At 36.2% G+C, this 22,909-nt stretch overlaps 1 protein-coding gene across 2 annotated transcripts; it reads left to right on the top strand.

Moving 5' to 3' along the window:
- The first annotated feature begins 136 nt into the window (after positions 1 to 136).
- ipmkb (inositol polyphosphate multikinase b) lies at positions 137 to 22,614 on the top strand. 2 transcript variants are annotated; one of them, XM_051914298.1, is made up of 7 exons: positions 734 to 875; positions 1,085 to 1,136; positions 3,244 to 3,329; positions 5,969 to 6,065; positions 6,154 to 6,326; positions 14,921 to 15,002; positions 18,135 to 22,614. In XM_051914298.1, the coding sequence occupies exons 3-7, from the start codon at positions 3,312 to 3,314 to the stop codon at positions 18,665 to 18,667; spliced, it is 903 nt and encodes a 300-aa protein (XP_051770258.1). In that variant the 5' UTR covers positions 734 to 875; positions 1,085 to 1,136; positions 3,244 to 3,311; the 3' UTR covers positions 18,668 to 22,614. The 2 variants fall into 2 exon arrangements, with proteins under 2 accessions (XP_051770257.1, XP_051770258.1); XM_051914297.1 differs by lacking the exon at positions 1,085 to 1,136 and having other exon boundaries at positions 137 to 875.
- Positions 22,615 to 22,909: the final 295 nt, after the last annotated feature.

Below are 22,909 nucleotides of genomic sequence, written 5' to 3'. Positions count from 1 at the left end.
CCTTCGCAATGTTTGTTTAGTTCGGTTAGTTTTTATCAGCTTTCTCATTAGTAACACAATAACTGAGCATTCAGCAGCATAAACAGACTTTTATCGTATCCGATGATTATACGTTTTTTTTTTTTCCTACCCGGAAGTATTTACAATTAAGACGAGCCAGCCATTCATCGTTATTAGAAAAATTTTCCATGTTCGACTTCACGTTATCCCTCTAATATTATCATATTTTCGAAAAGGTACCCAGTGTGGACGTTTAACGAAAAATAAGAGAAAAGAGCTCGACTTATTATGTGACGTTTCAGCTCGCTGTGCGTCGTGACATCACCCGCAGCGTGTCTCTCGGGGACGCGCGTCAGCTTGTGCGGGGCGGAAACAAACAGCGAAGCTTTCGCAGAACTGTGAGTTCCCGTGCGATATGACTAACTCCGCCAGAATATCGTGTCGATCTTTGTACCCTGCTCGTTCCGTATCTACCATCTCGTACCAATTACCGCGGGAGGAGTGTAAACATCTCTGAAGTCAGGAAGTGGGATGTGGCCCAGGTGAAAAGCTCGTTATATGGTTGCGAGCGTGGGCGCCGTGACTGATGGCACGCGATCGCTCACACACATCAGGATGACGCGTCGAGGGTGTGCAACCAATATGTGATTTTGTGTGTAGACAGTTGTTTAGAGAAATAAAGAGCCATTGCAGTGAAGTCTTCGGTCTCGGCATCATAATGGACTCTTCTGTGGCGGTGGGGAGGCTGGAGCTCGCGCGTCCGTTAATGACCCGCGGCTCGTGTTTACCGGAGGGCGCGCAGAGCGCTCACCTGAACGGCTGCGTGCCGCTCTCTCATCAGGTGGCCGGACACAAGTATGGCGTTGATAAAGTGGGTCAGTACACATTTGATGTAATTCCTTTTTATTTGAACCTTGATTCTGTTATTTGAAATTGACCTGATATTGTACACTGGAGAGACCGGAGCTGGTTGTCACAATTTTTACTCCAGTCAGTATTCCTCAGGGTCAGTTTCTGTATTTGCACATACCTTAAAGTATTATTTGTATAAAGCTGTTGAACAAATATTACCTTTATTACCCAGGAAACAAGATACAGTTGACCTTTTGTGACAACATGCTGTCACACTATATGGGGTAAGTTGTCACAATGGGACTTGTCATTAAACAGCCTTTCATGTGATTTGCAGTAAAAAATTAAACAGTAAAATAATTGAGGCACAAAATCATAAATCAAAGTGCAAAAATGTATACATATAACAGTCATATAACAGTTTATTAAAAATAAATGTTATATTATCTATTAAACATTTACATATATAATGTATCATTTAAAATATTTCAACAAAATGTATAAACTTCCCACATAAAACAATTATGAAAAATAATCTGAGAACACTGTTTCAGTTAAAAAAAAATTACTTTTGACATATTGTTGACCTTTCCCTGAAATTATGGTTTCATTTGTGCTTTAATTTACCCAACAGTTATTCATATATTACAAAAACAAAGTGATATTGAACTTTTAGTACAGAGGAATTGAACTTATAAATTAATTGTAATTTAAGGCATTTTTGCACTTTAGGAGTTTGAAACAATCATATAAAAGCACTGCTAAAAGGAAAGCAATCATTTGTGTATTTTTTTTTTAGACATTTGACTCCAAATCTTATAGTTACTGACATACAGCCTATGTGACAACTAGCCCTGGTCTCATATTAGTAATATTTTCAAATATGCTTTTCCTGATGAAACTACGAATTTAATAAAAAAGGCTTTGTTTGTATCTATATAGACAGTGCTGACTCAATTGGATTTGTCTCGTGACACGCTAATATGTTAATGACATGCAAAAAAGCTCTAAACGTATGACCCATATAGTGAGTCATTTGTAGCACAGTTTGAAACAGAATTTGGCCAATGCAGTGATGCACAGCAAAGATTTGATTTGCATTTGTGTCCACTATAGTTCTTTATTTCGGCAAAGCGTGTCGAGCACTTTTTTGGGTTGCACAAAATTTTATTTTGCATGAGTCTATATACTAAATTGTAACATTTGTAAACAAAAAAATTGCATTACAGTGAAATAGTTAATTTTCATTAATTCTCTCTGCACACATTTATTTTATTAAAATAATACAAATTATTTATTTTACTATATACTAGTAATTTATGTGTTATTTACTAAAATAAATGATTGTGATGTATTGATTTATTTTATTAAAATTATACATAATTTCTCTCTCTCTCTCTCTCTCTCTCTATATATATATATATATATAGTAATTTATGTATTTTAATTTAATTATTGTGTGCAGGCAGTATTTTAATGAAAATTAAGTATTTTACTGTAATGCAAAAAAATGTACAAATATGTTATAATTTGTATAATACAACAGTAATTTCTGCTTCTTTTGATAAAAACAATCATTTTGCGTGGACAGGAATTTTTTTTTTTATTAATGTATTTTTATTTTTACTTCATTATTTATTTACTACAGTCCTCATGAACAATTTTCCATAATAAATTTACAGTTTTACATTTTTATGAATGAGAATAATCATTCAAGATTATAAAATTGAAAAACTAAAAATTGAAACAATCCAGATGCATTACAGTGGTGAGAATAAGGGGGAAAATGTGCTTAATTGTCATTAAAGTATTGTTGCAATGCAAAAAAGAAAAATTCATAATAGCCATGAAACAAGCTTCATTTTATTTTATGCAAAATAAAGCAATTTATTACTTTCTTTAGGGTGAAACCAATAGCGTGTAAATGTATACATTAGATGTACTGTACGAAAATCACTTTGCATAAGAGAGACGTATAGTATTAATTTAAATAAAGGCGTTGGTAACAATTTCTGTCTGGTTGATCACATGTTTGACATCAATAATTTATTCTTGTCATGTTTGCCTTTCTTTACCATTGATGTGAATAGCTTTTAAGATGGCTATTTTTAAAGAGGGGGAGCCTGACCTAAATCCAGAGCTTCACCGTCTATGACCGTAATCTCTAAGCCCTATCAACCTAGTTCTCAGCAGCATATAGGCCAGGCTGTGATGTCATTTACACTCACTGCTGTCATCTCCCCATCATATAAGCTTCAAAAGGCCTATGTCTCTCACTTAACTCTGAATGAACGAATGTGTATTTCAAAAAATGTTAGCGTGTGCTTATTGGTATGGCCTGTGCAGTGCGATCATAATAACGGTAATGATTGAGCTGTTTTTCAATCACAGGTATCTTGCAACATCCTGATGGCACGGTCCTGAAACAGCTGCAGCCTCCTCCAAGAGGACCCAGAGAGATGCAGTTCTACAGCATGGTGAGTGTTACAGGAATGTTCTGGGTTCAAGACTGGTTAAGCATCTGTAACACGCTGTTAATTGCCACAATCATTTTGACTGGTCCTTTAGCTTAACAAGTCAAATTGCACCCGGATAATAAGGGTGCTCCAATTGATCGGGCGGCGATTGTTATCGGACAATAATAGCTTTACATTGTTTGATCGGTGGTCTCTATAAAGGCCGATCAGATGAGGCTAAATGCGCAAGGCAATTTTTCTGGCAGTTCTGAAAAGGACAATAAATTTGCAACGTCTTTACGGAGAGCTGAGACATTGCATCGACAGCAACCCTACAGCAATGACAGCAAGAAACTAGGGCTGTGATATTTTAGTGCATTTCATTCCCGCACAGTGGTGTGCTTTCTTTTCTCCCAAATTGGCTAGATCAGTGATTGTCATAAAATACAGTCTACTGTTGCTAAACTGCAGAACGTGTTCAATAATAAAACGTTATTTACTCTGCATGAACCTGCAAAACAGATAATGTTCGTGTTCCCCAAGTGGCTTTTTGTGCGCGCGCGCTCTGGGACGGAGTGGAGCACGGACAAGCACAGTGAACTTTGAGCCTCGGGTTCACTGTTAAAAGAAATATGAAATATGTAAAAATGTCTGGCTTGGTGAGTGTTCGCTTAACACCGTCTGTTATGTGAACATATACATAAACAGTTGGGAAATAACTCGCATATGTAACGGTATATTTCATTATTGCAATAAAGAGTTGTGAATTCATGATACTTTCTCATCTCTTAATTTTTTTTACTTAAAATAAATTGTTGTTAAAAATAGTATTATTTATTTTGGTGATCGGTATTGGTGATTGTATCGGCTGATACTGCTTTCAGTGATCGGTAATCGTTGATCGCCCCCAAAAAGCACCCTTATTGGATAACCCAGGGTCCTGTCAAATATAAAGTTATATATCCTGTATCCTATATGCTGTATTTCATCAAATGTGCATGGATACCAGAAAGGCACTGATTACGTAGAGGAAAATTCTCCCACAGGAATTACTTTAGTAAAGGCCTGTTCGCACCAAGGACGATAACTATAACCATGAAGTCTTAGTAATTGCTCTAACTCTAAAGCCCCTGATGTACTTTAAGCAAGATCAAAGAATGAACTGGTGTAGCGCTGGGTTGAAAATATTGATTTCTCGATTTGAATCAATTTTCATTTTTATGAACTGATATTAATTCTTAAATCCCAAGAATCAATCTTTTAGTCTATTCTGTTTTCAGTTGTGTGAACAAAACTTCCCTAAACTTTATTTTTAGCTCTCCTCCCATCCAATAAACCACAAGCTTTGTAACTTTTGATATGAAACAGGCTCAACTTTTCAATTCTGTCAATTTTATATACATAAGTATATACATAAGTCATGGAAATAACAGACGATGGGCACAGAATGGTAACAAATCTGACATTTACAATTACACACCCACCACAGGTTTGCAAACCCAAAATACCGGTTACATACCTCACTTTAAATATTGTGTACATTTTTGTGTGGGTAGGTTTCAGAGATGTTTAGATAACTAGAAAAGTATTCACATTCACTTTTTAATTTTTTTTTTTTATTTAGCTTTTAAATTGAGATCTATATGCTTCAGTTTGTTATATTATTATATTATATTATATTGTATTATCTAATAAAAGTCTAAGTCTATTAAATATAATTGCTCTCAAAAGGGGAATTCATGAGCAATAAATAAACAATGTTGATGGTTTAATGCTGTCTGTATACATATATATATATATATATATCATGAATTCAGAAGGGGAATTCATGAGCAATAAATAAACAATGTTGATGGTTTAATGCTGTCTGTATACATATATATACATATATAATATATATATATATATAATATAATATGCTTCATTTAGTGACTTCGGAATTAACTGATTGCTTTCGAAAATATGATTTATCACTAAGTTGCATCAAGGATCAAATCAAATATAAATAGCACATTAAAGTTAAAAGTTACAACTGCATGAAATGACCACTTTTTGTGTGTATGCTGTACAGGTCTGGTATAAAGAATGTTTTTGATCAGGTGGCCAAAATGTCTGCCCAATAGAGCGACGTTTGGCTCAGCAAGAAGAAAAAATTAAGAGGGAACATTGGCACCTGGTATTAATATCCATTTCGATCATCTGGTGACAAGTGATCAGTACAAACAAGTGATCAGTATTTAAACAAACGTATAAATGGGGTCCAAAATGTTTCATGATCTAAACGCTGAAATAGGGAGCGTAGTCAAAAACACGTTACATCATTGTATTTGTAGTGCAAACACTAATGCATTGTGGACAACAGTGAAGGGCCACCGCCTCCCCTGTCATTCAAACACTTCACTAAAACAAGGGATTTAAATTTTTTTTTTTGTATTGCCGATCACGTGGCTTTTAAAAAAGCAACCATCCAATCTGAAAACGTGCATATATATATGGCAGAAATGGTGTGACGATTTATTTATATTTTTATTTGCTATTTCTTATGTTTGTTGTATCAAGGCACAGTTACAGGCAGGCATAGCAAGTCATGTATCCATTCTAATACTATTGAAATTTCACAGTGTGATTCTTTTTTTTTTTTTTTTTTTTTTTAATTCCAGGTGTATGCTGATGACCACTGCGACCCCTGTCTTATAGACCTCCAAGCGCACCTTCCCAAGTACTATGGCACGTGGTCCTCGCCAGACGTTCCCAAAGGTACACAGATGGGTGCATGGAGCGATCAGGAAATTGGTCGATATACAGCATGAGTTTAGTAAGCATATCTGCTCGCTCTCTTCCACAGACCTGTACCTCAAGTTGGAGGATGTGACGCGCAGGTTTCAGAAGCCGTGCATCATGGACGTGAAGATCGGCCAGAGGAGCTATGATCCCTTCGCTTCACAGGAGAAACGGGAACAGCAAATCAGGAAATACCCACTGATGGAGGAGATTGGCTTCTTGGTTCTGGGGATGAGGGTATGTTTTCTTCTTAAAAATGTTGGTTTTATTGATTATCTCGGATTATCTTCTAATGAATAAGTGAATTAAACTGCCCCTATTATGTTATATTAAAGGCTCCTAATTTAGTTTTGGAGGTCTCCTACAATAGGTGTTCATTAGGAGTTAAACAGATCGTAGTTGATCTGATCCGTATGGACCAGGCCTCACAGTTTGGCACACATGTGATTCACAGATTAATTGCAGTGATTATCCATCATAGAGTGAAAGTTTATCATTTGCACATGCTTTGTCTTGCCAATTTACACATTCAAGCGATTTTAAACCATTTCAGCACAAGAAGAGGCAAAAGAGAACTCAATTTGGTACTTGCATGCTGTTATCTGTGCACACAGCCGTACACACACAGAGAGGCATGTTTCAGACAGCACGCAAACACCAAATTGATTTCTCTTTTGCATCTCCTTGCACTTGGACAGACATATACAAACAAAATTGTCAAAATACCCGTCTCGGCAAGTTTTTTCATAAACACAGTTTGGGATGTCTTAAAGGACACTCCAATTTTTTTGAAAATAGGCTCATTTTCCAACTCCCCTAGAGTTAAACAGTTGAGTTTTACCGTTTTCGAATGAAAAGTTGCGATTTTCTAGGCCGATATGGCTAGGAACTCTACTCTCATTCCGGCGTAATAATCAAGGAACTTTGCTGCCGTACCATGGGTGCAGCAGGCGCAATGATATTGCGCAGCATCTCTCACAAATGTCTCTATGGTTGCAAGGCACGCTCCCTGTGCAAGCAGGGGGTCACAGGCGCTGCGTAATATCATTGCGCCTGCTGCAAAAACTCAACTGTTTAACTCTAGGGGAGTTGGAAAATGAGCCTATTTTCAAAAAAAAAGTGGAGTGTTCCTTTAAGTGAATGTAAACAGTTGAGAAAGAAATCATTCACTCATCTGAAAATCTTACATTTATACTCCATTACTGTTATTACTCTCATTAAAAAAATACAATTTCTTGTATTTTATGTATTAGACATTAAAAGCCAGTTTAGAATTATTATTATTATTATTATTATTATTATTATTATTATTATTATTGTATCGATTAGTTGTGGCTAGAAATGTGCCAATATTCTGTATTAATACGATATGAATATGCACGATATTGTTATCGTGGGCACTTCAAAATACCATGAATAATTATTTATTACGAATTATTCAAATTTTTATAATACATTTTAAGAATACTTTCCCCATCAACTGTATAAAATGCACAACACCACTGTATGCTGCGTCAAAGGGACACGCGCACTCAGATGTAAACAAGCCCAACATGGCAGAACGAGTGAGGGAGACGCGCTACATGTAAGTGCATGTTCACTCTCTGACAGCAGAGGGCACTGATGGAACAGAAGAAATTCTGTGGTTACCCCGGAAACCCCGTAAACAAATCAACTGCGCTACTAAACAGTATCCAAAATGGTTCAAATAGCCATTTAGTATTTTTGTATTCGTAGTGTTGTTCATCACAGCACCAAATACTTAATACTTAAAGACTTAAAAGGCTATTTCCAAACTTAAACATTTTTATATTTTAATCTGGACTACAATATGCCCTATGATGATTGAAAATGTTGTGATTTGTTATTGTTCAGTAACACTTACTGACATAAGGCTTCATTATTTAACATGTTAATTTATTATTACCAAACTGACAATGAAAAATACTTATAAACCATTTATTAATCATAGTTAATGTTAATTTCTTAGTTAAAGTTTAATAACATTACTAAAAAAGTTGTAATTATTATTTAATGAACCTGAGCCAAAACTAACAATGATCAGTTGTATTTTTTAACTAACATTAACAAAAAAATAATTCTGTAACAAAATATTCTTAATCTTAGTTAATGCATTAACTAACATTAAATAATGAGACCTTATTATAAAGTGTTATAAAGTATTATAAAATGTTACTTTATATTTTTTTTGTGTATTGCATTATTGTATTTAAATGCTTAGAGTTCTTAAACCTGTTATAATATGACAACACTTTTTTTGCATCTTATTTCAATACCGCGATAATACCGTATACAGTGATAAAAGCTTCAGCAATTATCGCAACATGAAAATTTGATACTGTCACATCCCTAGTTGTGGCAACTCTAATTGTATTTATACCTAGTCATGCAGATATAAGGGTCTCTTTTTGGTGTGAAAATGTTGCAAGGTCCAAATTAGGTCTATTTTTGAATTTGTGGTGTTATCTGCTGTTACATTCACGTCACGGAACTTGTGAATTGTGTGGGGGGTCATGTTTGCTGTGTAAAATTAAGCAGAACCGCTTGGGTTGAAGTGTCAGAATGGCTTTGCATTCTGACTCACCTAACAAGTTCAGAGGTGGTTGTTCCACTCTCTACCAGTTCTTTTGAATCATTTGTACTTCCTGTGTAAAACCCAAACACTGCTGTCCTCAAAGAGATAGCATTTGTCTTTTCGCATGAGAAATAAGGATAACACAAGAAATTAACGAAAATATAAATATTCTTGGGGGTTTGGTGGGAGCAATAGTTTACTTATAATTAATTGACTTATTTGCTTGTTTATTTAATTATTTACTTACTATGCCAGCAGCCATATCACCCTGTAGCCCAAGACTGGTTGCCCAATGAAGCTAAGCAGGGTTGAGCCTGGTCAGTACCTGGATGGGAGACCTCCTGGGAAAACTAGGTTGCTGCTGGAAGGGGTATTAGTGAGGCCAGCAGGGGGTGCTCACCCTGTGGTCTGTGTGGGTCCTAATGCCCCAGTAAATAGTGATGGGGACACTATACTGTCAAAAAGCACCGTCCTTTGGATGAGACGTTAAACCGAGGTCCTGACTCTCTGTGGTCATTAAAAATCCCAGGATGTTCTTCGAAAAAAGAATAGGGGTGTAACTCTGGCATCCTTGCCAAATTTGCCCATTGCCCTCCGTCCATCATCATGGTCTCCTAATCATCCCCATATACTGATTGGCTTCATCACTCTGTCTCCTCTCCACCAATAAAGCTGTTGTGTGGTGGGCGTTCTGGCGCAATATGGCTGCCGTCGCATCATCCAGGTGGATGCTCCACAATGGTGGTGGTTGAGGAGATTCCTCCCTTCCATGTAAAGTGCTTTGAGTGCAGAGAAAAGAGATATATAAATGTAACAGAGCTATATAAAAGTTACTTTGTTTTATTATTGTGGGAAATGAGAATCTTTTTCTGTCATTTTGTGAGCAAAGATGGAGTTGATGAAGAAAAATGTCACGAAACATATAAATATTTCACCAAAAAGGCGGATATAAAACATGCAATTTGCAAACTTTGCATGAAAGTAATGCCAGTGAAGGAGTCTCAACCCAGTCAATTCAAGTGAAAGCAAAAACTGACCGAGCTTTTGGCATCTGATGCTGCATTAATTCTCTCAGACACGACGAGAATAGGCTTTACAGAGTGCTCGACCCTTGCATTGTCAGTGCAAGATCTTGACCAAAAAATCATGCACCTCTTGATGGAAATAAATGTTGTGATGATATTTCCATCAAGAAGTGCATCAATTTTTGGTCAAAATCTTATATTGACAATGCAAGAGTTGAGAACTCTGTAAAGACTACTCCAGCACATCCCAAAGACTTTCAATGAATTTAAGGCCTGGACTCGGAGGTGCAGATTCATGTGTGGAAAATCAGTTCTTTGACAATTTGAGCCTGATGATCTTGGCTTTGTCATCCTGGAATATGGCCATGATACATCTTCCTACATGGTTGCTACACACTCCATCAATTAGGGTTAAAAGAACTGTATAAACATAATAAAGACTTCTTTTTTTTTTGGCCAGGCAGTGTGTATATATACAGCCATTTCAGCTAATTATGAGCTTTGGTATGGCCAGTGCCTGAGCCTCTTGTTTTTAGAGGTTTTAATTAATGGTCAGCAGCTTTAGAGTGGGCAGAAGGGGATGAAAGCTCAGTGGTAAAGCCACAGCGTTGTGTGCACTGGAGTCACACATTTACTGAGCTCTGGACACAGCAGGCAATAGCAACACTGCCATCAACACTGCTGGAGTAAAGTGTTCGGATTGCTCGGGAGGGACATTTGGTCTGTATAATCATGGGAAATGGGACAAACGGAGCATGTAAAGACACAAAAAGTGGACCTAGCATTTACTGCAATAGTGGTTGAAGCAATCATAAATCCTCTGTAAACTGGTGAACTTTGATCACCTCAACCACTGAAAATATGCATAATGTTGTGTAAACTGTTAATCGACCACAAAAATGGAATCCACACTCATTCAAAATCCTTGGAATATTTAAGAAACGTCTGTGTTCATAATTTCTTTGTATGACAGCCTGGCCAGAAATTATGTCGGCACATTTTGGCATGTTTCATTGCGATATCACAAATAAAACAATTGACTCCAAGCACAATTTATCCCTACAAAAATAAGGTTTTTACAGTTCTCACAGATGTGTATATATAAAATAACATGTCCTTGAACATGTTATTTGTCAGCTCTTTTATTCATGAGCATTTAGAGCCATGCACATGTGTTTGTAGCTGTATCTTCTGCACTGGACTGCTTTGTATCCATGTTCTGTAAATACTCTGTGTGGATCAAAATGAGGTCTCTGCACCAGCTGTCTTGCGTAACACATCCTGTTCATAAAGCTTGATTGTTTAGTCACATGTTTTCTTGGCAGTACATGTATATGAATAAATCTTGGAAATAAGACAAATTCTAGAGCTGTAATTTCTCAAAACTTGGTTGACGCAGATCATGACAACTCTTCCCATTTATTGTGTAATTGCGTAGAATGACCACAGTGAGTGGACTAATGGGGTAAAAAGGAGGGGAGCCATTCTAGGGGCCAAAAGGGCCCATGACGTACAAAGAACAGGTTTTGGGGATTACTTCTTTTGGTATAAGTAGTTTTAATATATCCATCTATGGTCTCCATCTTTTAAAAAAATAAATAAATAAAATTTGATCCTCTGCGGCACGTTCTAAATCTGAACGGATGAGAGAAATTCATGCAATGAGTGAGTCATATTGTCAGGAAAGAAATGAAAATCTGTTCACCATAAAAGAGAAGAAGGGCCGGCAGCAATTTAGAAGGAGAATGTTTAACCAAATAATTTTTCAAGGAAGGTGAGTGTACTAACAAGTCATATTAACCATAACAGAGAGAGAATGGTGCCACACTGGTCTGGAAAAATATGTCTGGATTTACCACATCGAAGTTACACTGTTACAGGAAACCCTCGTTCAAAATTAAACAGAAAAGGCTGATTAAAAACAGTCCAAGGGCTGTTTTCCACAGAATTTGTCATTAAGTGAGTATAAAGAAGGATATTTCTACCAATGTTAAAATACATAAAATGATCAATATTTAAAGGGTTAGTTCACCCCAGAATGACAATTCTGTCATTAATTACTCACCCTCATGTCATTCCACACCCATAAGACTTTCATTCTTCTTCGGAAGACAAATTAAGATATTTTTGATGACAGAATGCTGTCAGATTTCCTTCCTTTGACTGCCTTTGCAACTTCCAATTTGACGCTTCAAAAACTTCATAAATAGATCGTAAAACTAATCCATATGAATCAAGTGGTTTAGTCCAAATTTTCTGAAGAGAATCGATCGCTTGTTATGATGAACAGATTTAATTTATGCTTTTACTCGCATGTAAACATTGATCAGCGAACATAAGCAGAAGCTCAACCAAACCTACTACATGCGCGAGAACCAAACGTTTGAGCTTCTGGATTATTCACTACCGATAAAAAGTTTGGAATCATTAGGATTTGTTAAGTCCCTTACAAAGGCTGCATTTATTTGATCTCCAAAAAAACAGTAAAAACTAATATTGTTAAATATTACAATTTAAAATATCTGTTTTCTGTTTTAATATATTTTAAAATGCAATTTATTATATGTGATGCAAAGCTGAATTTTCAGCATCATTACTCCAGTCTTCAGTGTCACATGATCCTTCAGAAATCATTCTAATATGATGATTTGCTGCTCAAGAAACATTTCTTATTATTATCAAAGTTGAAAACGGTTGTACTGCTTTATATTTTTGTGGAACCCTTAACTACCATTCAAAAATTTGGAATTTCCATTTCAAATAAAGGCTGTTCTTTTGAACTTTTTTGTTCATCAAAGAATCCTGATAAAATGTAACTGTTTACACAAAAATATTAAACAGCAAAAACTGTTTTCAACATTGAAAGAAATGTAATATTTCACACTATTACTGTTTTTACTGATTTTGATCAAATAAATGCATCTTTTGATCGGTATTGTGTAAATTTAAAATTAAGGGATAGGGTTAGCAGTTATAGCAAACATCATTAGCTTATTATGAAATTACTTCACGAATATAGTGAAGTGTGTGTGTGTGAGAGAGAAGGATATGTTTGGTTATCAGTGCCATCAGACAGGATGAGCTTATCACACTGTGGCCTCTCCCAGCATCCTCTGGGTCTTTCGCTTCTCTCTTGAGAAACATGGGTGGAGACCTCCAGACTCTTTATCATCAGTTTATGATGGATGAGGTTTACTCAACACCCCTTTACTCATGCAGAGCCATGTCATTTTTAATTATCTTAGAGAAAATGTACAGTCAGAGAACAAAAAAACTTTCCTGATCACATTACATGCTAAAGCTAGGTAAGATGTGTCAGTGAATTGCCACTAAATAAATAATCTTTAAATAAATCTTTACAATACATCTTTATATCTTTACAAGTGGCTTTACAATAAATGTCTGTAGTATACAAACAACCCAGTATTTATGATTATAATATAATAAATGTCAGAGTAGATTTTCTACATGACAGGTAGAATGTGTTTTATATCAAATGTATCCAGATTTAGGTAACCACATCATGCATGTTGGTCATTTGTCATTGTATTAAACTATTGTGCAGTTTTTAACTGAAGGTTAGGCATGAAATATTAAAGCATTTTTACAAAATGGTAACTATTGGGTACAGTGTGTCAGCTACAGATCTTAAGCTTTGTATATATATGAATACTATTACATTGGCCTGGGGGTCAAATGTCTGAAGAATCTGCCGTAGTGTTGGCCATAAGAAACCCACCTTTTAAAGAAAATGCTCATCACAAAGCCATGTATTTAATAGGGATGTGCAACAGCGATCGAGTACTCGACTGTGACAGCGACGATCGATCATGTAAACGATGATCGAAATGTGTTTTTTTTTTTTTTTTTTTCCTTCTCCTGATTGGTTAGCAGCACTTTGGGCGGCACCCTGAGCTCTGATTGCTTAGCTTGCCACATCATACGTCAAAATACGTGAAAGAGAATGTCTGGCTTCACTTTGACAAGATGGATGAAAATACAGTTTAATGCAAGCTGTGCAGCGCCAAGCTTTTATCTTGTGCTAAAAATATCCTTTAAATTATATTCATAATTAATTTAGCAATAATCTTCAGCATAGGCGCCGAGTTGAAGGTTGGTCTGATGAGTCTCGATTTCTGCTGCGACATTCAGATGGTAGGGTCAGTTTGGCGTAAACATGATGGATCCATTCTGCCTTGTATCAACGGTTCAGGCTGGTGGTGGTGTAATGGTGTGAGGGATATTTTCTTGGCACACTTTGGGCCCCTTGGTATCAATTGAGCATTGTTTACACGCCACAGCCTACCTGAGTATTGTTGCTGACCATGTCTATCCCTTTATGACTACTATAGTGTACCCATCTGATGGTTACTTCCAGCAGGATAACGCGCCATGTCACAAAGCTCAAATCATCTCAAACTGGTTTCTTGAACATGACAATGAGTTCACTATATTTGTTCTTATTTATTTGAAATGTGAATCCTTTGTTTTCTCGATTGATTGAACTTGACATGACACAGCTAACCCCTATGAGTCAAATTTAAATTACTTTAAATTTCTGCATCCTGAAATATAATTTATGTTGTTTGTTTTACCTCTTTCATTTCTCCTGGCTTAAAGGGCAGCTTAAGTTAAAAAATAAATAAATAAAAAAGTAGCACAGTCTAATAGTTTGAGGAAAATTATTGGTTGACCTTTACTATGTTTAAAAAAAAAAAAATGAAATTTTGAAGTCTTCAGGATGGGAGTTGTCTAAAATTGTGCATAAAAAGGGCAGTGAGGTCCAGTTTCTTGGTGAAATATTGATGGGGAGCAGACGGTATGTAAATTCTCAGTCTCAATCCGTCCCAGGGGTTCAGCTCTCTGCCAGCCCGTACGGAAAAACAGATGGATGAATAGAGCCGATCTACATAACCACCAAGCAAACAGAACCATTACTCATAATTGCGCTGTTGATTTGAATGATATAGAAAGCAACTTAATGCCCCTCTCAAAATAACCCCAAATTACACAGTACGATATTACACTGGCTCCCTCATCACCCTTTCCAGAAGTTCAACTTGAATTTCATTTCCTCACTGGAGCTTATTCAATCAGTGGAGTTACTGTAATGACCTCACATGTCCTCTAGAGGGAGAGCAAGACCTATGAAGAGACTATTCATATTTACCTCCAGTTAAAATGTTTCTCTCTGTGTTTTGTGTTTTTAGGTGTATAAAGTTGGCTCAGACAGCTTTGACACCTATGACCAGCATTATGGAAGAGGTCTCGTGAAGGACACAATCAAGGAAGGTAAGATCACCACAGGGTCAAAGCATTATACTGTTTATGGCATACCACTATAACCTAAAACAACATGTTTCTGCTGTGTTTAAGAAAAACAAGTTTCATTTACTCTTAAAGATCCCTTGAAATGCCTTGACGAGCAGAGTGCTATTTTTTTAAATGGCACATAACCAGACGTTTACTTTGTGAACCATAATTTGCTGCTTGTTGTTTTTGTTGGAAGGCAGTATTAGCAATTGTTGCCAAGTAGATTAAAAATGTCTAATGCAAAAAGTAAAATATAGAAGTATTCCTGTGGCTCAAACAGTAGAGTATAATTCCCAGGGAATGCTTAAACATAATGAAAATGTTTAACTTGAATGCAATGCAAGTCGCTTTGGATAGAAGCGAAAATGCTTAAATTTATAATGTAAATGTAAAATACAGTAAGAAATCTTGTTAAAAATAAATGAGGCATGCTTTCCATGCTGTTTGCAAGTAAAAAGTAAAGTAAAGCACAAGGAAAAGTAATATTTTGTTCACATGTAGGCTTTTTATATGTACCAGTATAACCATGCTTGGTAATGAACAATAGTAGTGATGCACCGAAATGAACTTTTAACTGAAACACTGAAACGAAAGTTTTAATTTAGCTGAAACTGAAAATAAAGTTTATTCAATAATGAATCAGTCAAATTTATTTAATAATCAACACTAAGGCTAAGGCACCTAAGGCTGTTTTATATCCACTATTTAATAATATATTAATTTGTTTTTGAAATACTTAAACATTTAAACGGTGGCTGTAAAATTTTCATGACAGATTTATTGTCCCACTTGATATTAAAGGGTTAGTTCACACAAAAATGAAATTTCAATCATTAAGTACTCAACCTCATGTTGTCCCAAACCCGCAAGACCTTCGTTTGTCTTCAGAACACAAATTAAGATATTTTTGATGAAATCCAAGGGTATCTGATCCACACAAAGGCAGCAACGACATTGCTTTTGCTTTTAGCCCTGATGAAGGCCTGTTTGCCCAAATGCGTTGGCAAAATAAAATATTAATCTATTAGCTCCATCTTTTGTTTATTTTGCCCCCTTGATGCCACAAGTGTTGCTGGTATTGTCCATAAACAGCAACGACATTGCACCTTTTGAGGTCCAGAAAGGTACTAAAGACATTGTTAAAACTGTCTGTGGTTCAACCTTAATATTATGAAGTGACGAGAATACTTTTTGTGCAAAAAAACAAAACAAAAATAACAACTTTAATCAACAAATTCGTCTTTCCCCTGTCATACTGCTACGCTATTTTCGTTGCAGAGCTTCAGTGTTTACATCCGAACGGTGGCTCGGTATTGCTCTGGTCACGTGAGCAGCACGACACATGCATAAGCCCGCGTTCAAACATAAACACTAAAGCTCTGCAATGAAAATAGTGTAGCAGTATGACAGGGGACAGACGAATTTGTCGAATGAAGTCATTATTTTTGTTTTGTTTTTGCGCACAAAAAGTATTCTCGTCGCTTCATAATATTAAGGTTGAACCACTGTAGTCACATCGCCGGTTTTAACAATGTCTTCAATACCTTTCTGGACTTCAAAAGGTGCAATGTCGTTGCTGCCTATGTGTGGACCCTCGAATTTCATCAAAAATATCTTAATTTGTGTTCCGAAGACAAACGAAGGTCTTACGGGTTTGGGATGACGTGAGGGTGAGTACTTAATGACAGAAATTTTTGAGTGAACTAACCATTTAAGTGTCTTTAACTACTATGTACTGATATTTAAATAAATCTTGATACAATGCATTTATTGTGTACATAAATGTTTTTACATTGTACTTTTTACATAAGTACTTATATTAAAAATACCTGCATGTAATTACAGCTGCAGTTACTAATTACACTGTTGATCTTTCCTTTACCCTTCAACCCACCATTAAACCTGATACCATACTATAATACCAGTCCCTAACCTTACCCGTATCTGCCTCAATAGAAGTAAAAATGTTTTGCAATACAACATGAACACAATAAGTACATTCTACCTAACAGGTTTTTTTTTTTGACGCAAGTACATTGTAGTTAAAGACACCTAATATAAAGTGGGACTGAATAATTCAAACATACATTAATAAATAAATAAATAAATAGACAACAGGGTAAGTAAAAAATATAATGACTATGTAATATAGTGCATATATTTAGCAAAATGATCCTATCTAGAGTTTTTCTTTCTAACTAACAAATATATGGACATTGAATGGCTTTTCTGAGGTAAATGTATTGTTGTGTGACATTAGCTTCGTTTACATGGACCCTAATAATCTGATTGTAATCAGACTGGTACCAAAATTGAAAAAAAAAAGCCACACGTAACCACGTCAATCAGAATGAATAGGCCACATCCAATTTAAATTTTATTCGGATTGTAAGAGGTGGTTTAAACCTTTTGCAGTCCTTCAACAGTACATGTAAACACTTGATCGGATTGAAAACTGAAACTGGAATGTTCTGTGTATGTGCAATGGCGTATGACATACAGAATGTGCTGTTGTTATTGTTGAATATAATGTAATAAATGACTGTTGTGTCAATCTAAATTTCTCTTTCCAACCATCATCTGTGCAGTGGAGCAGGACTACATTGTCCCACCAGTCCTTGTTTCGGACTCTCATCTGCAGATGCCTTGTTTTGGGTGTGGGAAGGGGCGTTTTTGCTGCTTGATAAATATAAGCATCATGGTACACAACAAAGAACTCTGTATATTTGTGCTGTGTGCGCATATCAGAAGATTACATTTTTTGCAGCTTGGAGATATTTGGAGCTTGTGACACATAAATGCGCACATCAACCCAATCACTTTATTTATCATTCTTGTAAACACCATGTTCAGATTCATCAGTTGGAATGATTTCATTCTGATTGAAACAAAAGGTGTCCATGTAAATGTAGCTGGTGTTTGCAAGCTGTTTTATTGATGTCTTTACCGCGATTGTAACACTCATTGAGATGCAAGTTCAGTTTTGTCTTGAATTACCTGCAGATAAGATTGAAATAGTCTCAGCATTTGACATCTTCTGTGGTTCTGTTTCCTAACTGACTGGTAGATTTGAGTAATTCAGTTACAAACCAGATCCTCTCCATGCTGCAGGTTTATCCAAGTTCTTCTACAACGGTGATATTCTCCGCAATGACGCCATCACTGCCAGCATCCTCAAAGTCCAGAAGATTCTTCAGTGGTTTGAGGGCCAGAGTCGGTTCAACTTTTATGCAAGCTCTCTGCTCTTTGTGTATGAGGGCGTCTGTGCGCCCAGCCTCGATTCTCAGACCCTACGAGAGAGCCAGATCGCACCCGAGGCCTGTGAGCAGAACAACAACATCAATCAGAGCCTTTCCACCATGTACTCCCTGCACAAGAAAGGCTGTGTCCGGAGCCACTACCAATCCAAACAGGACAACGGCGTATGGAGCTCCTCACAGCAGCCCAACGGCAACCGCAGCCTGGCAAGACTGGAAGAGGACAGGAAAGACACGAAGAGTGAAGCGGGACAGGAAACGGTCAGTGACGTGGAAGTAAAGATGATCGACTTTGCACATGTCTTCCCTAGTGACGTTCCCGACCAGGGTTACATCTACGGACTGAAGAACTTACTGAAGGTCCTACATCAGATTCTGGAAGAGTAATGGAGTGGTTGTTGTTGCTGCCTGAAGGTATGAATTTTGTAGCCACTTTCATGTCTGTCTACTCGCCTCTCTCTAATCTGCACTACCTACACCATCAGTGGAGTAACAAGTTTGTAATCCTTCGTCTAATGTATGTGCTTTAGTCTTTTAAAAGCTTTGTACAGTTTGTACAAATGTATCTTACTCTTACTCAGGTAAATGAATCTATAATGCTTGTATATTTATCCCGGCAAATGAAATTCAAACACTCTCATCATATTATGTCTCAGATATTACATTAGTTCCTGTTTCCAGAGCCATTCCAGGATTTTTTTTTTTTTATTATTCTTTTATTGTTTTTTTTAAATCAGTGTAAATGAAAATAAAAATTTGACGAGTGAGGATGTAGGGAAATATTTAACATTTATTTTGCATATGCTGCCAATATGTCCCTGCCTGTTTCAGACCTGTTGAATTGTGAATTTTATCAAATTTTTTTTTTTTTTTTTTTTTTTTTACGTGATTTGAAAAGAATTAAACCTTTATAAGTGTATGCATGTTCTGTGATTACTGATGCAATATGACTAAAACAACAATGACAGTAATGAAGATCATTTATTTTTTTCATTGTATGCCCTTGTGGTTTGTCTATATCGAATGCCAAAGTTTCCATCGATGAAGTGAACTTGAATTGTGATTTTAATAATAGTTTTTCTCTGATTACTAACCAATTTACTTGAGAGGTGTCCGGTAATTCATTAGGGTGTTTGTACAGATTTATTTGGTGACTGCATAGGACATGATAGGAACTTATATAGAATGACTTGAAATTGGTCATAAAAAAGCCATTTAATGTGACTCAATATGAGAGGAGAAAGGAAAAAAAGAATACCCTCAAAATAAATTTCACTTCTTTTTTTTCTTTTTTTGTTGTTGATCTGATTTGTATGGAAGCTTGTTTCCGCTAAAAAATAAAAAAGGTAATTGTGAGACTTTTTTTCTTGCAATTGCGGGTTTTCTCAGATCTGTGTTATGTAAACTTGCAATTGCGAGTTATAAAGTCAGAATTGCAGGATATCTCGCAATTCTATATTTACACTGACTTTTTTTTCCTCACAATTGCGAGTTTATATCCTGCAATTCTGGCTTTATAACTCGCAATTGCAAGTTTACATCACGCAGATCTGAGAAAACCCGCAACTCTGAGGAAAAAAAAAAAAAGATGTAAACTCGCAATTGTGAGAAAAAAGTCAGTGCAATTACAGGAAAAAAGTCAGAAATGTGAGAAGTTGCAATTATATTTTCTTTTTTTTCATGGCGAAAACAGGCTTCCATAGATTTGTCAGTAGCCATTTAAATGTTTCTTGCATTTGCGGTTTACATGTTTATTAGCAATACAGACTAACATTGTGTTTTTTTTTTTAATTAACCAATGACTATACAGGGTTCCCACAGTCATTAAAAAAACTTGCAAATATCAGAGAATTTTGAAAATTGATTTACGGTCCTGAAAAAAGAAGAACATGCAGGGGGGGGGTTAATGCATAGAAAATTTAATTGGCTAGAAATGACTTGTTTTGAGTATTCAGCCTTGACTGAAAAGTCATAGAAAAATCATGGAAATTCATTGGTCAGTGGTGTGGGAACCCTGTCTATTGCATGTTTTAATACAAATGGTCTTATGCTTGCATGTGTAACAATCTTTAATTTACATCTCAATATGTTTAGCTCAAGACATCTGGAAATGGTTCTTTTTTTAATTTAACATGGATCTCTTTTGTTTTTGTTATGTGTTATTTGTGTAATAAGTTTTATTAGCTTGGTTGTGATGGATGTCGAAAGACCACAGCTCCTATAACGTAGCACAGCAAGTGTACGAAACATTCTTGTTCACATGCACCTTTAAAATGGCACAACATGGGAAACATTTGCTTTCCATGTGTACCCATAAAGACAAAAAGTGCATGAATAGCATAGCTCTGAAGTCTTTGGGCAAAGTTAAAAATTGCCTTTTGTGCCTATAAAAATAGTCTTTTTGCAGCTCCTAGTGTATTATAAGAAAGTCTTTAAAGGTGCAGTAAGTGATTTCTGAGAAACGCTGTTGATATTTGAAATCACCAAAACAAACACGCTCCTACCCAAAACGATCACACCCCTAACATGATAGCTCTGCCCCCAAATTCACGAACACACTATGGCTGCGTTCCACTCCACTTTTAGACACGCATTCGCAAACTTCCCTAAGCACTTCCCCTCGGGGGAATCCCTGCCACCATTCTGAAGTGCGTTCCACTTCGTGAAGTGGACGAGAGAAGTTTATATGGACAAACCCTCGCTCCCTCAGTCAAAATTGAGTCTACTTCATATGTAGACTTCAGGCAGCTCCATATACCACAATGGAACATGACTGTGACGTCACCGCATATCGTGTTTAATTTACCCCACCACAAACAACTCTGATATATTAATTTTTTTTTTTAATATTTAAAACAACCCAAACACACCTATATGCATATAGAATGCTGCATTAAACAATTTCTTAAGGGAATAAAATTAAATAAAAAATCAACTCCATAGAAGGATTCCTAGTGATCAAGGGCTTAGGATGTTCCCATTCAGCCCTTTGCGAAGGTTCCGCCAGTAGTGGGCACTCATGCAAGGTAAGCAATGACGTACATCCGAGTCAACGAGACTGAGAGAAGTTAGTGAGGGAAGGGAATAAAAATTAACTTGAATGCAGCCTGTGCAGCACAGGCACCTCCCCCTCATGAGTGTTTACGCCCCTTACTGCTGATTGGCTACAAATGTGTTCAGTCCGATCCACTTTCAACAGCGTTTCTTAGAAATCGCTTACTGCACCTTTAAAGGTTTTAAGTAGACCTCACAAAAATTCAAGAACTGCGAGTGGTCTAAACTCTGGAGTACTAGATTGCTCTCCATTATAGTATGCTTTTGCTCACAAATAAATGAACTGATGTCATGTTTACAATCTACCTTTATGGTTATCTGGACAAAGAGACATTTGTTATATAGCCGTACATGCATAGCTCAATAATTAATGTCCATTAATCATTTAATCTTATGCACTGAAAGTGAAAATACTATGTGTACATTTTATGCTTTGGTTAATCTGTCATTTGATTTTCTTTTCTGATTGTTTTATTATTTTTTTTTTATAATATTATATAGCACCTGATTGGTAACTACTGTATGGTGGTGCTTAAAGCACTTTAGTGAGCCTTTGGTGAGACTGGATATTTCCCTGTGGTATGGATTGATCAATCTTATTTAAGGGCATAAAACTGTTGAATCTCAACAAACGGACAAATGAAGTCTGAACACTCACATAAACGTTTGTACACTGGCTAGATCTTTTGTTCGGTGGAACAGCAGGAATATTTCCATGGCATTCATTTTCTCATGCAGAGTCTCTGTGGCGTCCTTATGCTTGCTGTTCAATATGCTGAAATATACAGGCCTGGTTCAGTGATGTCTCAATATACGTCCATTTTTGAAAACCTGTCTTAAGCTTTGTATCGAGCTAAACTTAGGGATTAATACAGAAAGACAGAATTCAGCAAATAAAAACTACCACTCAAATGTCATTACATTCAGATGGTTTCCAAATGAATAATGTATTCTAAATGTCAGCCATGGTTTCCTGGGTAAAATCATAGCTCTGTCCTGAAATGAACTGTTTTTATAGTGATTTTTCATGAAAATTGAATCAAGTTGTTGTAATGGGCAATCTTCATGGAAAAGAGAACTAATCAAAATGGATCAATGAACATACTGACCTGTATAGTGTGTAGTTTTTGGAGATATAATGTCTATCCAACCCTGATCTAATCGTTCTCTTAACAAATTACCACTTTTGAATATTGAAATATGAACTTAATATTTACTTGGATGATATTGGATGTATATTTGGCAAATTTTCATTAATAAAATCTGCATTTAATACCAGATTTTGTTGCTTGTGATCATTTTATGGGATGTTTTACACACTCAAACTTCAGAAATCACGCATGGTCTGTTTTTAGGGGCCATTTACACCATGGTTTTCAACTAAAAACGGGAAACTTTATGCGGTTTGCCCGTTCATTTACACGTTAACACGCAAACGCAAACTTTTGAAAACGTGTTTCAAAGTGCAAGTTTTTTTAAAATGATACCGTTGTTGTCTCTGTGTAAAGGACAAAAATGAGAATTTGTGAAAACAGTGACGTCATGCACATATGTGTTCAGTCTATAGGCGCATAG

The sequence above is a fragment of the Ctenopharyngodon idella genome, chromosome 12 (genome assembly GCF_019924925.1).
Source record: "Ctenopharyngodon idella isolate HZGC_01 chromosome 12, HZGC01, whole genome shotgun sequence".
Classification (NCBI taxonomy): Eukaryota; Metazoa; Chordata; class Actinopteri; order Cypriniformes; family Xenocyprididae; genus Ctenopharyngodon; species Ctenopharyngodon idella.
The sequence above is the reverse complement of the archived record's forward strand: the minus strand, read 5'-3'. Positions and strand labels throughout refer to the sequence as shown.